This window comes from Syngnathus leptorhynchus, chromosome 4, assembly GCF_054491065.1.
Source record: "Syngnathus leptorhynchus isolate UIUO chromosome 4, UIUO_Slep, whole genome shotgun sequence".
NCBI lineage: Eukaryota > Metazoa > Chordata > Actinopteri > Syngnathiformes > Syngnathidae > Syngnathus > Syngnathus leptorhynchus.
The window spans coordinates 14579128-14595016 of record NC_141198.1 but is presented as its reverse complement, the minus strand read 5'-3'; the positions used below and the strand labels follow the sequence as shown (position 1 = coordinate 14595016).

Sequence of the window (15889 nt, the reverse complement as noted above, 5' to 3'; positions counted from 1 at the left end):
CGCCTCGGCTACTTCCCCACACCCAGTTTCGGCCTAAATGTACCTTGTCCGTCGTTGGCTTTTTCGATTTCACATCAATCATTCATGTTGGGATAGCTACTATCTTATTTTGCATGTGGGAGGGCACGTAAAAGGGGGTTCGCTGGAGGTGCTAGCCGGATCATCCGGCGGCTAGCAAAGGGACAGACTCTCCCGTACACTGGAAGGCTGCCTTCCCGAGCTGCTTCGACCGTGGAAGCGTTTTGTGGCGTGATGGTGTCCGAATCGTCGCGACCACCGAAGCGAGGTGAGCGAGCGAGCGAGCGGCCGACACGCAATAATGCCGCTGTGATTTATCAGACAAACATGACGAGGGTGGGGGGGGGAGGGTTGTTTCAGTCACGGTACCGGATGGCCGGTTTGGTTCGTGTGACGTTCCAGAGGAAATGACTGGCATTTTAGTCCGCTTACGTCGGGCCTCGGTGCGGTGATGGTGGTGGTGGTTGTGGTGGTGGTGGGGCGCATTGCTAGATTAGTACACCAACCGGCGGCGACGAGCCCCAATCCAGTGGGAAATGTGTGCGGAGCCAGAGTGGAGCGCATTAATGTGTAACAGTCGCACCAAACATGTTCGTGATGGAAACATGCGTTACATATGTGAATTGCACACGGGCGGGCGGCTTTGTATTCCAACCGGATAGGGAGTCGCGTCAGTGCGTAACATCAACATTGTTGGTTGTTGACATTTCCTTCATCTGTGATAGAAACTCGCTCATATCGGGTGTCATGTGTGTAACCCAACCAAGTGATTGTTTTCAAATGTGGTAAAAACATTGTATTGGTTTCATGTGTGGCAGAATCATGTTCAAAATAGTGTTTCCAACATATGAGGCGTTACAAGTACACGTGGTGTTGGTTACAGGTGTCAGAAGCACGTGATTTTTTTTTGCACGTTTCCAGAAACACCTGACGACACATGGGCAGGTGTGTAGTACCACCACGAGGTGCTCGCTACTCATGGTTTTACAAAATACATGTATGTTAGAAACGAGAGTTCTTTGAAACATTTTCTCAGGGTTTTCATATTTGTTTATTCATCGTTATCATCATTATTATTATTTTTAATGGGCGATAACATTCAACATGACTTGGGTTCCGGGATGGGACAGCAGGCGAGGGCTAAGGTTCGTCTGTCCACATTTCCTACCCTGGTGGTAAAGCGGTTGGGCTGTTTTGAGAGAGTGGGTGTGGCCCGGGCTTCAAGGCACCCGCCGGCAAACGGGCATTGCGGCCGAGACCCGAGCAACATGACAGAGAGGCAAACACACCACAACAAAGGGCAGAGCTGCAACAAAAGCAGCGCCAGTATCTTCTCACATGTCGGACGGAGGCCTTCTCTTGAATCCAAGTCAAAGTGTGCAGTTTTCTAGCCATACGTTATTACCGTTTTTTTTTGTTTCACACCGTGTACTTTCACTGTTATAATTCACCTTATGCATGAAGTAACACACCAAAAATGCTACTATTTCAAAGTTTCAAAACGGTGTAGTTGAATTTGGATTGAGTTTTCCAACCCATGAGTCCAACAGACCGCTAAGCTCCACACTGCCGCATGTTATCACCACGGCGACGGACTGTCAAGCCCAAAGTCTCGACACTCATTTGTGGTCTACCGCAGGGGTCACGAAACCTGGCTACCTACCGTGTAGTGCGGAGGGCGACCAGTTTGATACGCACTTTTGAAATGAAGTGTTGTCACCGTTCCAATGGGCGCCCTCATAGTCCGGGTCCTCGCCGACTCGTCGGGTGCACTTTTGACAGATGGGTGGATGTACTTTCTATCACCTGAACACTGACTCATTGTTTGCTCTCTAAAGTTGCCATCCCAGTTCTTTTGCGACATGTGTGACGAGGACACAGCCTTCCTTTGCCTTGGCTCGTTCTTATTCCGACGCCGCGTGCACGTCGCCGGTGTCAGGGGGGGATCAGCTGCACCAGTCCCGGCAGGCCGGCTACACGCACGCACTCACGCATGCACGGAGGCACACGCGCAGCAGGCCGGCTGGCAAACAAAGCCACCGGCACTGCCATGCTTCTCTCCTTCTCGCGCCACCGCGGGGGAGAAGGCACGACACCGACACCACTACGGCTTCTCGTCGAAAAGACATCGCCGAAGGAAGCAAGGAAAGAAGGGCAAGCGGGTGTCTTGGAGGCAAAACACTCTACATGAATCGCCCCTGCGTGGAGATGCTGGCCGGGCACCTGGAGAACAGCAGGTAGAGGAACAAAACAACAGCCTGTCTCCGTGGCGACCGAGGCGTTAGCTGTGGTTGCGGTCTGCCATCTTTTCTGTTTTGCCGATCCCGTTTCCCACCCATTAAAGTCGGTCCGGCATTAAGACGGGCTCAGCGCTGCCCGGGAGGATCACGACGACTATAGAGTCTCTGTTGCGAGGAGCAGCCGGGTCACCACCATGTTTACCGGACAGTCGTGGGTTGTCTTTGTAGCGGAGATGGCGAGCAATGCTGTAAAACGGTGGCAACGCATCCAGCCCACGCGTCATCTCTGCTGTTTTCTCAGCCTTAGCAGTCTGCTCTTCATCGGTAGCGCCAGGCAAGTCGCAATTTTACGTCGCGTATTTACATGACGGTCTCGAAACCGAGCTTTGTGTCCATCTGATCTACGAGAATCTTTAATTTGAAGAACGCAGAGGCTGGTCTTCTTCTGAACGTCGGCAAAAATATTCTTCTTAACAATGCGAATCACTTTGAGAATTGTTTTAAAATCGGTGTGGGAGGGCACCTGTTGTTGGAGTGGACAAGTAGGTAGCTCATCATTTCCTCGGCCACCTTCCTCACTCGGCCTCAGTAAAAGAAACGTTGGTATGGATTTCAGTCAGAGTTTGCGTCGTTTCGCGTCCGGTTCCGAGACATTGTTTAGACGTTTATGAATTTCAGGTTGGTCTTGAATCAACTCGCGGGAGACATCGGGCGGTTATGTCACGCTTTCTCCCACTGGCGCGGCAGCCCCTTGAAGACTTGTCCGCATCTCGTTCGGCGGGAGACGCTCATCGCTGGTGACGGACGCTCTCGCTCAGGAGTTTGCGTTTCACTGAATTATTTGGCTGACTGGTTTTGATTGTCGGGGGACTTTTAACGGGACCAAGTGAAAGTAGCTCGTCCTAGAGTCATTTGAGTACTTCCAGTAACAATCGGTCTCCCAGAACTCTGCAACTCCTAGAATAACCATAGCAGTCATTTTGACAATATTATTCGTTTATATTTGGATTTTTATGAGAAAGATCTAAGAATATATTGGAGGACTAGATAAAAATGTCAACTATAATTTTGTTTATTTCATTGACGCAACAGAACTCTTCTGCAAATACAAGTACAGTTTTGAAATGCAAACGTTTTCTCTGTGAAAATTCCCCAAAAAGCAAATGTAACTTGCTTTTAATATAGACTGGTATCATCATTGGACCTTGACAATCCACTCCATTAAAATTCTATGAACTTTCCAAAATGCTGTGATGCCTGAGAGCCAGCCCACGAAGACCCTCTGCTGTTCTGCCTCTGGCTCACAGTCACTGTAGTAGGTAACCTGCAGCTTTCATGTACATCTCCAACATCTCATTGGTGAATTTCTGGAACAGGATTGCCAAGAATATTCGAAAAGTCGCCAACGTGTAGGTGCTTTCGCTGAATTTTCCCTTGCCATTCCATCATGCACATCGACTCCAAACTTGGTTCTGATGTTGACCGTGTTCGGACAGTGCTTAGTATGGCGACATTTGTGCTTAGCTTGCTTTGGCTTGATAGAGAATACAGTTTGCATTGCAGGCTGTTGCCCGGGCCCGATACTCGGGTCAGTTGCCCGGCATTTACGGTCGTGGAGTTATTGTGTGTCGCTTTGCATGTCGAGTCATATCGGATGCGTGCCTTGCAATGTCTCGGGCTGTGCCTCTCAGTTTTGGTTTTTTTTTTTTTTTTTCCCCCTTAGTCTGAATCAGATTCTATTTTTAAAATGTCAGCAGGTGCCGTGACGCCAGCCGCCTGTCCCTCTCGGAACGTTTGTCCCGCCGTGACTCAGGAAGCTGCGTGCTGATTTTTCTGGGCATCGTCATGATTTTTTTTTTCCCCCAGACATTTTGCGTCCAACCGGAAGCCCTTCCGACTTTCTATTTGGGCTGACCGAGGTTTGGCTCGTCTCACGCTAACTGCTTAGCCGCTTCGCTGCTCTGTGTTTTACCGTTGAGGGATCCGAATGTGAAATACAATTTTAAAAGATGAAGTAGACCTTCTGGAGCGTTTTGATGGGTTGCTCGTTCCCATCCTAAAATCACTCGCTGTCCTGTTTATCAATTTGAGGAACTGCAAACCACAATAGCAGCAGATTTAACCCCCCCACACATCCTGTTTGAAGCATTTCCCGTTCCTGAGCGACTGCGGACTCAGGCATTAAGATGTCACGCTTCTGTTGGGTTCATAGGTTGAGCTCCACAGGGGCTTGCTTTCACACAAAGCCAACCTACCTGTTGGTTGCTTGTCGTCAGCGTGCTAGCCTGAGGCCGGGTGGACAGACTCTCTCGCCGACGCTAGTGAAACGTCAAAGAGGCCATGATGTTGTAGCGTGATTGTTTGACCATGAGTTTGAGTGCTTTTTTTGTTTTTACGCTGACTCGTGATTTCTGCCTGACATTCCCCCCAGTGTGATTTTTTTTTTTTTGTAGCATTGGCTCGCATTAGCCGCTGCAACTCAGCAAGCGAGCGTTCCACTCACAAGCGGCTATGTGCTTTTGTCCAGGGCGAGCTTCGTCCCGAGCAAGCCTCTGAAGATGAACATGATGAAAAGGATCATGGGGCGGCCGCGTCAGGAGGAATGCAGCCCACAGGACAACGCCTTGGGCCTGATGCACCTGCGGCGCCTCTTCTCCGAACTCTGCCACCCTCCCCGTCACATGACGCAGAAGGAACAGGAGGAGAAGCTCTACATGATGCTGCCCGTCTTCAACAGGGTGCGTGAAAAAGCGTCAACAGTAGTATTCCTACACGATGGCCACAACGAGGTCAGCCTTTTAAAGCCATACACAATCAAAGTCTGTAAAAGTGAGGATGGTGACCCCAGGTGGACAATGATAATAATACATGCCGTGTCCAATCGGCCCCCGTGTTGCTACGGTACTCTAATCTGCCCAGGCCCTCCGACAGTTGGTACTGCTGGCCGTGTAACATCACCGAAATAAGCGGTTGGACTCTTTGTTGAATCAGATTTCATTCTCGGGCCAATGATGACGATGTCTTCATTTTTTCCGTTGTCCAATTGGCTGGTCGGAGCAAAAATGGTTGCAGCCAACACGGACTTGCAAAATAAGCGAGATGCACGCATAAATTACCTTTAGCGTCTCTAGTGAGTATGATGTATTATTTTAAATAGAAGATAAAATGAAATAGTTTTTGTTATGAACTAAAAATGCAACTGCCACATGATGTTGGTGGCACTGTTACATGTTGTCGTACTGCATTAAAAAAATAATAATAATAAAAATTCCCACTATGTGCCCACTCTCAGGTTTTTGGGAATGCGGCGCCCAGCAGCATGACGGAGAAATTCTCGGACCTGCTGCAGTTCACCACGCAGGTGTCCCGCCTCATGGTGACCGAAATCCGGCGTAGGGCCTCCAACAAATCCACCGGTCAGTGCGTGCGTGGCGATGCAGACCCCGGACCGGTCGCCGGCCAGCCTAATTGCAAAAGCCGTGCGCGAGGATGATTTCAAGCTGCCTAACGGGCATGTCTTTGCATGTGCGTGCGCAGAAGCGGCCAGCCGAGCCATCGTGCAATTCCTGGAGGTGAACCAGAGCGAGGAGGCCAGTCGCGGCTGGATGCTCCTCACCACCATCAACCTGTTGGCCTCCTCGGGACAGGTCAGTGCAGAAGCCGCCTTGGAATTTCTCTGAAAGCATTTCAGAAGAAAATGCTGCGGGCTGCTCGTCGTTGTTGCTAAGCTAACGCTTGTCCGTCTCCTCGCTTGTACAATGTGTCTGTTGTGATAGCGGGCCGGATTTTATAGCCCAACAACAACAGTCTTACTGACGCTCTCTTTCTGTGTGTGTGTGCGTGACCAACAAAGCAGTGTCTCAGCCTTTGTGGACTGCATTCACTGCTAGCTTCCTTTCTTGTTTTATTCTCGGATCCATCTTTTCTAACACGCACCCACGTGGATTTTTCTTTCAGAAAACAGTGGACTGCATGACAACTATGTCTGTGCCATCCACGCTGGTCAAATGTCTCTACCTGTTCTTTGACCTCCCACACATGGCGGAGACCCCGGTGGGCCCCGCCGCGCCCCCTCCCACCTCACTGCCGGCCTCCCAGGACAAAACGTCCGGCCCGAGCCAGCCCCCCGCGGAGCTGCCCCCGGCCGACCGCCAGGCGCTGCTGCAGAAAGTCTTTGTCCAGGTACCAGAGCAGAGCACGCGTGTCACAAATCACTTGGAGGGAAACTAAAAGCATTGACCGATCCAGATTTGGGTTTCCAGAAGAACAAGTTAACGCTCTGATTTTCAAATCAGGGTTACCGACCTGGCTTAAGGCTTCAAGCCGAGGTTTGTGTTCCTACAAGGCTTTCATGAAGCCTTATCTTGTTTCTCAAAGGGGAGGGGGGGTCGATTTTCCTCCTCTTCTGTGGGGCATAACAGAAAATAATTGAGAAGCACCGGGTTTCCGTTTGAAGCCTGCATTGGGATTGCGGGCTTAGGATGCCAAATGCGTGGTGGGCGGAGTTTTGAATGTTGTGATTTTGTTCCTTTCCCAGATCCTGGTGAAGTTGTGCACGTTTGTGTCCCCGGCTGAGGAGCTGGCCCAGAAGGACGACCTGCACCTGCTGTTCAGCGCCATCACGTCCTGGTGCCCGCCGCACAACCTGCCCTGGAGGCGGAGCGCCGGAGACGTGCTCACCACCATCTCGCGACACGGACTCAGCGTCAACGTGGTTAAATACATCCACGGTAGGGCTGGTCCATTCGTCGTCATCACCACCACCAGATATTTGGATTGACAATGAAATTGGCACCAGTAAACGAGATGATTAATTCATTCAAAATACGCCACATGAAATAAAATAAAAAAAGAAATACATTTGGTGCCCTTGTGTAGGTCCGGCCGCTTGCCGTCTATCTTGAATCTGCATTAGCTCGTTATCATTGCATTGCATTAGCATGGCCTCCCGTTTTTTCCACCTGAAAGAATTGCTCCCTCTTGTGTCCACAGAGAAGAAATGCCTGTCCACATGCGTTCAGAACATGCAGCAGTCGGACGATCTTTCTCCGCTGGAGATCGTGGAGATGTTTGCAGGCCTGTCCTGCTTCCTCAAGGACTCCAGCGACGTGTCGCAGACGCTGCTGGACGACTTCCGCATGTGCCAGGGCTACAACTTTCTGTGTAACCTCATGCTCAGGTGGGCCACCAAATGGATGCGACCGGTTCCATTTTTTGCCGTATTACAGGAAATAGGCAAGGTTTTCTGCGGATAATGGACGAAAAATTGATAAAGAAATACACGTACACCAGGAGCGGTCCTTTGTAATTATTTGGACCCCGTTTGGCATGAAGAGAGCGGACGTGAGTTGACTTCATTCCAAATGCTTTGGCTTTCTTGAAATGTCAATTGAGCAAGCCGGCGCATTTGTGCTATTCTTGCGATCCATTTAGAACAAAACAGGCTCAGTCAGATGTATTTATAAAAAAAAAAAAACTCACGGGGCAGCACGGCTCCAGCGGGGTGGGGAAAGATGCAGGGTTTGGCAAGACACGTCTTCTCTAAAGTGGCCTTTGTGTGGCGGCGGGCCGACACCAGGCTGGAGCAGGCCAAGGAGGACGAGTCCAGGGACGCCCTGAAGGACCTGGTCAACCTGGTGACCCGTCTGACCACCTACGGTGTGACGGAGCTGAAACCGGCCGGCCTGACCACGGGGGCGCCCTTCTTGCTGCCGGGATTCGTCCTCCCTCAGCCGTCGGCCAAAGGTAGGGCTCCGGGAAGGCGGGGTTGGCCGAGACAGAGGCTCTGAGGCCACGTGTTTTGTTGGGCGCAGGGCAGACGGTGCGCAACATCCAGGCCTTCTCGGTGCTGCAGAACGCCTTCCTGCAGGCCAAAAGCGGGCGGCTGGCCTGCACGCTGCTGGATGCGGTGGGCGCCGTCTACGCCGCCGACCCGGCCAACTACTTCATCCTGGAGTCTCAGCACACGCTGTCACAGTTCGCCGAGCGCGTGGCCCGACTGCCCGAGGAGGCGCAGGTCAAATATTTCCAGCTTCTGGACTTTGTGGTCTTCAGCCTCAACTACGTGCCCTGCAAGGAGCTGTTCAGCGTCAGCGTGCTGCTCAAGGCCAGCGCCTCGCACGCCTGCAGCATGACGGCCGTGCGCGCCCTCCTGAGGATGGCCCGTCACGATCCCGTCTTTGCCGACGTGCTGCGGGAGGTGGGGCTGTTGGAGGTGCTGGTCAACCTGCTGCACAAGTACGCCGCTCTCCTCAAGGACCCCGCCGTCCAGCAGCAGCAGCACAACGACCAGGGTGAGAAAAGAATCGGTCCGCGTGGGAGGGGCTTCATCCGCAACTCGGCCATCGACTAGATCATCCAGAATTCTTTCCCATTGTCCTTTCATTGTTTGGTTTGGCCCAATCCTCTGAATTCCAGCCTCTCGACGATCAATATTTGCAGAATCAGTCCGACTTTTACTTTGGAGAACAGTAACTAAACAGATTTTCTGACGATACGGAGCAAAAAAATGTCAGTCGTGTCCCGCTTTTGCACAAAAAGGGATGGAGATTGAAACACGTTTTCCTCAATCCAACTCCATAAAGAACAGTTGGAATCTTGCAAGAAATGTGATCTTTTTCTTGCTTCTCCACAGCCGAGTGTAAGAACAACGCGGTGGCCGAGGAGCAGAAGCAGCTGGCCTGGCTAGTCATGGAGACGCTCACCGTGCTCCTGCAGGGCTCTCACGCCATCAACACCAACGCAGGTAACGGCAAATTGCTTTCATCGTGACTTGGACCTCCCTGTGAGCTCCACGTCTAATTTTGACCTTGTCCACGCCAACCGACCAACCAACGAGCGCGGCGAATATCACTTTGATTGCTTTTTGTGCCTTGACATTCTGGCGGGGGCCCTTCTTCCCGGCCGCGTAGCCTTGTTTCGTGAGTTTGGGGGCGCACGCTGCGTGCACAACATCGTCAAGTACCGGCAGTGCCGCGAGCACGCGCTGCTCATCATCCGGCAACTGGTGCTGTCGCCCAGCGGCGACGACGACATGGGAACGCTGCTGGGGCTCATGCACTCTGCGCCTCCCGCCGAACTGCAGCTCAAGACGGACATACTCCGGGTGAGCCACGTCTTGCCTGATTCATCCGGGCTTGACGGCGGCGACCTCAAAGATTCCGTCGTTATTTTCATCTTGATTTCGGTTCTTGATTCCAGGCCTTGCTGTCCGTGCTGCGTGAGAGCCACCGCACGCGGACGGTCTTCCGCAAGGTGGGCGGCTTCGTGTACGTCACGTCGCTGCTGGTGGCCACGGAGCGCTCGCTGTGTCTGGGTCAGCCGCCACGCATGCCCTCCCACGCCGTCCAGAACCAGAACCAAGTCTTTGAGCTGCTGCACACCGTCTTCTGCACGCTAACTGCCGCCATGCGATACGAGCCCGCCAACTCGCACTTCTTCCGCACCGAGATCCAGTACGAGAAGCTGGCCGACGCTGTCAGGTACTTTGTTGAGCATTTTGGTGCCCTATTCGCGTGTGCATAAATATCGCAATTATTAAACGTTCGTATTGAGATCCCGTAAGTCATGTTGCATTTTTCAGCCCAAATACAAATAAAATTGTCTTTGCTGTACTCAATTTCTGAGTACTCGCCGAATAGCGCTAGTACCAAAATTGCCAATGACAGCTAATTGTCATGAACGCATACGGCCACAGGAGGGCGCCTTGGTACTGTCGCGACCACCGGCTGTCTTGAAATCGCGAAAGCTGCTTTGCGTACCGGTCCGTCCGTACTTTTCTGAATGCGGGGGTCCTCCGGCAGGCTGCTGGGCTGTTTCTCGGACACCAAGAAGCTGGGCCCCACCGCCGTCTTCCCGTCCAACTCGGAGCCCTTCCAGAGGCTTCTGGAGGACGAGGCCGCCCCCGGCGGAGACGGTGTGTGTCCCACCCTCAGACACTGCGCCAAGCTCTTCATCTACTTATACAAAATGGCCACCGACTCCTTTGACAGGTACGCAGCGCCAAGTCTCCCTTGGTCTTTCTCTCGTCTACACTACTAACCTTTCTTCTTCTTCTTCTTCCTCTTCCTTTTAACACCCGTCACGTTTGCGTGGTCAGTCGCGCCGAGCAGGTCCCCCCTTGCCTGACTCACGAGACCTCGCTGCCCTCGCCCTGGGGCACGCCTGCTCTCGCCCGTAAGAGGTAGCTGCTCGCCTCTGGTGCTTTCCTCGTCTCCTTTCCTTTTCACATCCCCGCAGAAACGCGTTTCTTGCTTTACACAGACATCTCAGGCCCGACACGTCTAAATGGGAAGTGCTTGAAGTAAGGAGTTGATGTTTGATGCTGATGGGCTGATAAAAAAGAGCCCAAAGCCAATGTAAACAAGATGAGGGTTTGGGGTGTATGATTAGCGTAAATAATCAAGATTGGGTCAAAATTAAAGTTGCTTAAAAGAAATTCAGACCTGATGAGTTTGGTGCCTGAAAGGGTTGTCAACTCGCTCCAAATCACCGTAAACCGGAAGGGAGCAATGTTTGATGATAATGTTTCTTAAAAATGTTGATTCCGATCGGTTGTTTAGGAAACAGGACGGGAGTGATGCTGGATGACAATTTTTAGCCTCCCCTTCCAAAAAAAAAAAAAAAAAAAAAAATCCCACTTTACCTGCCTTGGCTGACTTTGTTCCCTGTTGGCAGGCACGGCTACCACAGTTCGTCGGCCCCCCCGGCGCCAGTCAAGCTTCTGACAGAGCTGAAACTGCACTCCTCCAATCCCGTCCATTCAACCTCCCCCTCCTCCTGCTCCTCCTCCTCGGGGGGCGACATGGTGGTCATCCACCCGGGTGCCGTGCTGGCCATGGTGGACCTGCTGCCCTCCGTCTCCTCCGAAAGCCAGCCTGAGGTGAGAACGCCTCTACATTGCCTGGAAATCATCGTGCACTGTCGGTCTGACGAGTGGCGGCCGTCCCTGTTGCATGCAGCACGCTTTGGACCTGCAGCTGGCGGTGGCCAACATCCTTCAGCTGCTGGTGAGCAGCGAGCGGAACCAGCAGGTCTTGTGCGAGGCGTCGCTGCACCAGCGTCTGCTGCAGCGATGCAGTCAGGCGCTGGGCGACGAGGACCACCCACTGCACCCGCCGCTGCAGCGCATGTTTGAGAGGCTGGCCTCGCAGGCGCTGCAACCCGCCGCGCTCAGGTACACACAGGCCCGCCCTACGCCACCCATTGCTGCACCCGCGACTTTCCCTTTAAAATGACGATTCTGCGCTTTTCAAAGAAGGGCACGCAGAGCGACCTCTGAGGGTGGAAACACTGACTGTTTCTTTTTTTTTTTTTTCCCGTCAGGGAGTTCCTGCGTCTGGGCAACCCGCTTAACTGCGGCGCCTGGGACAAGAAGCTGCTCAAGCAGTACCGCGTACACAAGCCCAGCTCGCTCAGCTACGACTCCGATCCACGAGGTAAGACGCTGGCAGTCGGCTTCCCGCCCCCAACGGCAGATGCTAACTCTGATGGCGGCGGCTGATGGCGGCGGCAGTGCGTCTTAAGGAAAACTCCGATTATGACTTTGCCACCGCGTATGAGAGATTGAAAGTCGGGCTAATTAGCTATCATTAGTGGAGACTTGCAAGCTTGCGCTTTACGCCGCCATCTGGCTTTCGTTCTGAAAGATTTGATTTTTTTACAATATAAATATTTTCTCCTTTATAGTGATGAAGAAAAATGCTGACTAAAGTCTCCCGAAAATGATTTCTTTATTCTCCTGAAAAATATGACTGCATGCTACAGATTTTGAAAAAAAAATCAAAACTATTATAGATTATACTATTATAGAAAACAGGTTCTTGAAAACAAATCCTGCCCTGTTCTACTTTTTGTTGTGAAATGACTGCAACGACTTGTACCGTATTAGTTTTCCTTTCGAAACAACTCAAATCAGTGGTTGACGCCCCCCACTCCCCCCTCCCCTCAGGCAACATGACGGCGTCGATGGAGGGCTTCGGCACCGACGGCGTGTTCGCCACATCGGGCGAGGACGGCGGCCAGCAGGCTGGCCAGTACCGGATCAGCCGGAGCCTGGTGCGCTCGGCCGAGGCCAGTGCCGTGCCACTCACCCGCGTCAAGTGTTTGGTCTCCATGACAACGCCGCATGACATTCGCCTGCACGGCTGCGCCGACACGCCCGCCTACGTCGAGTTCGACGCCTCGCTCGAGGGATTCGGGTAGGCTGTGCTAGTTAGCACCGGAAGTGATTGTGTCAGTCTGCTTTCCTCTGCTGTCTTATTGGCTCACACGTCCACGTGGATCGAGTCGATGGCTTTAGGTGCATGCGTGTGTGTACCTGCGCAGGTGTTTGTTCCTGCCCAGCCTGGCTCCTCACAACGCGCCGGGCAACAACAGCAACTCGTCAGGCATCGGCGACGGCGACGTCATCAGCGGCTTGGGCACAGGTGACATCATCAACCGCCCCCTGGATGACCTCTGGCCCCTTTTGGAATCTAAAACTACAACAGCAGAAGACGAATGCTGTTTTAGCATTAAGCTAGCAGACCTGAGTCTCCCCCTGCCACGTTTCTCTCACGCACGCGCCTGCTCGCGACTGACCGGCTTGTGCTTTTGTGCGCCTTGACGTCTAGGAGAGCGTTTGTTCCCCCCACCGTCGGGCCTGAGCTACTCCAGCTGGTTCTGCGTGGAGCGCTTCAGCGCGCCGCCGCATAGCCACCCGGTGCGCCTGCTGACGGTGGTGCGGCGCGCCACGTCCTCGGAGCAGCACTTTGTGTGCCTGGCCGTGGTGCTGTCGGCCAAAGACCGCTCGCTCACCGTCTCCACCAAGGAGGAGCTGCTGCAGACCTACTGTGAGGCCTTCGCTTGATTTCATCTGATCACATGCGAGTTCATCTTGTTGCCTTTTGCGCCATCGTGTGTCACTGGCACTAATATTTAATTGAGTCCCCTTCTGAAAGTTCTGTCGCATGCTCAATAGTGCTTAAAGACCAATTAAGAACAAGCATTGCATATATGAACAGTCGAACACAAATTCACTTTACTGCAGCAAAGTGCAATTATTTTGAGTGAGGCGATTTCAAACAATAAAATTCAATTCAGGCAAAACATATAATTTATTTAGTCATTTTTAGTCTTTTAATGGCATTTTTATTTGCAATTTTTGTATCAAATGAATTTTTGTATTGGCATTAATTAATTTCTAGTTTAGTTAATTTATTAGAAAGATTTATTATTAAATTAATTAATCTACATTTTTATTGAAAGGTTTTCCATGTATTTTTTGGAATGATGTAATGACATTTAAAGCGAGATATTTTGGAAGTATTGATTTAATTTGAATTATTGAATTGTGTAACAATTCAAATTCATATGTTGAATTGACTTCAAGTTTGTTTTATTTTGGCACCAGCCGGCATACTGGGTCGAATGTCAAACATATTCTTGCAAAATGACTTAATGATAATAATAAGTGGCGTCACTGTGTCCCCATTGTCCTCTGTCTCTTTCTTGCTTCTCCAGCGGACGAGTCCAGCGAGGAGGCGTCTTTCTACGAGATCCTTCCCTGCTGTGCCCGATTCCGCTGTGGCGAGCTGATTGTCGAGGGCCAGTGGCACCACCTGGTGTTGGTCATGAGCAAGGGCATGCTCAAGAACAGCATGGCCTCGCTTTATCTGGACGGACAGCTCGTCAACACCGTCAAGGTTCGTAGCCTTTGCACTTTTTTGTTCTGCCTCCTGTTCATTTTGGGTGTAGTGCCACTGTTGGTCAGTAGATGGCCACACAGTATTTTGTTTGGCACAGAAGACTAAAAACAAAGTCTCCACCTCAGAAATGCTCTTGAATTCTGCTTTTCCCGTGGTAGCTTCCTTTTAGAATGTACATCTTTGGCTACGTCTATTTCCAGTTGAGGAATATCTCCAGTATGCACACTAATATGCGTGTCTATCACGATTGCGGCGCCTTTGCTGCAGCTCCACTACGTGCACAGCGTGCCTGGGGGCTCGGGCTCGACCAACCCCCCCGTGGCCAGCACGGTGTACGGCTACGTGGGCACGCCCCCCGCCCAGCGCCAGCTGTCGAGCCTGGTGTGGCGTCTGGGGCCGTGCCACTTCCTGGAGGAGGCGCTGCCCGCCGCCAGCGTGGCCGCCATCTTCGAGCTGGGCCCGACCAACGTGGGCAGCCTGCAAGCCATTGACCTGCTCTGTGAGCGCCGTTACCGCCCCGCCGCTTTGGGATTGGCATATCGGCTTTTCATAACCAATCTGCCCTGCCCCTGCGCAGGTAAGGAGTCCAAGGCGGAGGTGGCGCCGCCGCCCACCCCGGTGGCACTGGTGCCCGAGGAGAAGGTGTCCTTCAGCCTGTTTGCCGTCTCTGTGTCCACGTTGACCGTGGCCAAGATCAGGAAGGTCTACAACAAGCTGGACAGCAAGGCCATCGCCAAACAGGTGACGCGGGGTACTCGCCGACTAAAAGGAGGCACTGGGAATCTGAGCTGGACTTGGGATTCTCTGGATTACAGACTACGTTTCAGAATTGCTTTCGCTTTTTTTTTTTTTTTTTTTAGAACTCTCTTCCTCTTGGTTTATGTAGTCTGACTCAGCCGCAGCTTTTTGCTTTTTATACACCGATAATGGTTTTGTTTTGCTTGGTTTCTACTTCTTGTTGGCTTAATTGCCCTTTCACTCTGGATGGAGCAGCTATTTGTGAACAGAGCAATGTGATTTGTGGCGTCTGTTTCTCACATTTGAGTCCATAATTTAGAGCGGTATTGCTGTCATTTTGGTAGGTTAGTACTTCCCATCAGACAACAGCTTCTTTTTGTAAAAGAAGCCTTGACTAGGTATGCGCAGTGATATTGTAGACGGCTATATTAGCTTGGCCCTCTCACCATTTGTCCCTTGTAAACACAACACTTGATTTTGTTTTTGCAGCTGGCCGTGTCCTCCCACGAAAACGCCACACCAGTCAAACTGATCCACAACGCGGCCGGCCACCTCAATGGACCCGCCCGCACCATCGGCGCCGCCGTCATCGGCTATTTGGGTAGGTTTATTGAGTTAATAGTGCTAATGACGCTAGAAATGCTGATGATTAGGCGAGATGGGATTGGATTGTTTTTTCTGCTAATAATGCTAACGAAGCTGACAAAGAAACAAACCAAGCAAATTTTGCTAAGTAAGCTAACAAGCTTTTTGTTCTTGACGGAAACTTTGGTGGCCTTTCTTTGCAGGGGTGCGCGCCTTCTCGCCCCAACCGGTTGCCACCATCCTACAATACGTTGGCGGGGCGGCAGCCATTTTGGGTCTGGTCGCAATGGCGTCGGACGTGGAGGGTCTGTATGCTGCCGTCAAGGCGTTGGTCTGCGTGGTGAAGAGCAACCCGCTGGCCAGCAAGGAGATGGAGCGTATCAAGGGATACCAGGTGGGACCGTCTCTCGCGACAGTGGACAGCTCTCGGAAAGCACTTTGCTTCTGACTCTTGATGTTCAACGTGGACATGTCACGTCAGTCACTAAACTCGCCTGGCTGACGTGCAAGCATCCACTGTTGTGACCTTTTGACATCACTTTTGAGTGTGTTGACATTGGAGTGACCAAAATTGGACATGGAAATTCATCGTGAAAAGCCGCCCACCGTTGTGACCGCGAC

At 51.9% G+C, this 15889-nt stretch overlaps 1 protein-coding gene across 6 annotated transcripts in view; it reads left to right on the top strand.

The window, feature by feature from the left end:
• Positions 1-15889, top strand: part of wdfy3 (WD repeat and FYVE domain containing 3) — a 32415-nt gene that overhangs the window by 432 nt on the left and 16094 nt on the right. For 2 of the 6 annotated variants that reach the window (XM_085908834.1, XM_085908832.1), the window contains exons 1-25: positions 2168-2255; positions 4786-4996; positions 5551-5674; positions 5796-5905; positions 6216-6440; positions 6796-6988; positions 7251-7437; positions 7837-8003; positions 8072-8551; positions 8893-9003; positions 9170-9363; positions 9459-9739; positions 10061-10249; positions 10357-10440; positions 10935-11139; positions 11219-11433; positions 11583-11695; positions 12208-12457; positions 12585-12685; positions 12872-13090; positions 13761-13942; positions 14213-14444; positions 14523-14686; positions 15173-15284; positions 15472-15662. In XM_085908834.1, coding sequence (XP_085764960.1) covers positions 2206-2255; positions 4786-4996; positions 5551-5674; positions 5796-5905; positions 6216-6440; positions 6796-6988; positions 7251-7437; positions 7837-8003; positions 8072-8551; positions 8893-9003; positions 9170-9363; positions 9459-9739; positions 10061-10249; positions 10357-10440; positions 10935-11139; positions 11219-11433; positions 11583-11695; positions 12208-12457; positions 12585-12685; positions 12872-13090; positions 13761-13942; positions 14213-14444; positions 14523-14686; positions 15173-15284; positions 15472-15662 — 4590 coding nt within the window. In that variant the 5' untranslated portion in view covers positions 2168-2205. Of the gene's footprint in view, positions 1-2166; positions 2256-4785; positions 4997-5550; positions 5675-5795; positions 5906-6215; positions 6441-6795; positions 6989-7250; positions 7438-7836; positions 8004-8071; positions 8552-8892; positions 9004-9169; positions 9364-9458; positions 9740-10060; positions 10250-10356; positions 10441-10934; positions 11140-11218; positions 11434-11582; positions 11696-12207; positions 12458-12584; positions 12686-12871; positions 13091-13760; positions 13943-14212; positions 14445-14522; positions 14687-15172; positions 15285-15471; positions 15663-15889 lie in introns of those variants that run through there. The other 4 variants (XM_085908835.1, XM_085908836.1, XM_085908837.1 and 1 more) reach the window with 4 other exon arrangements.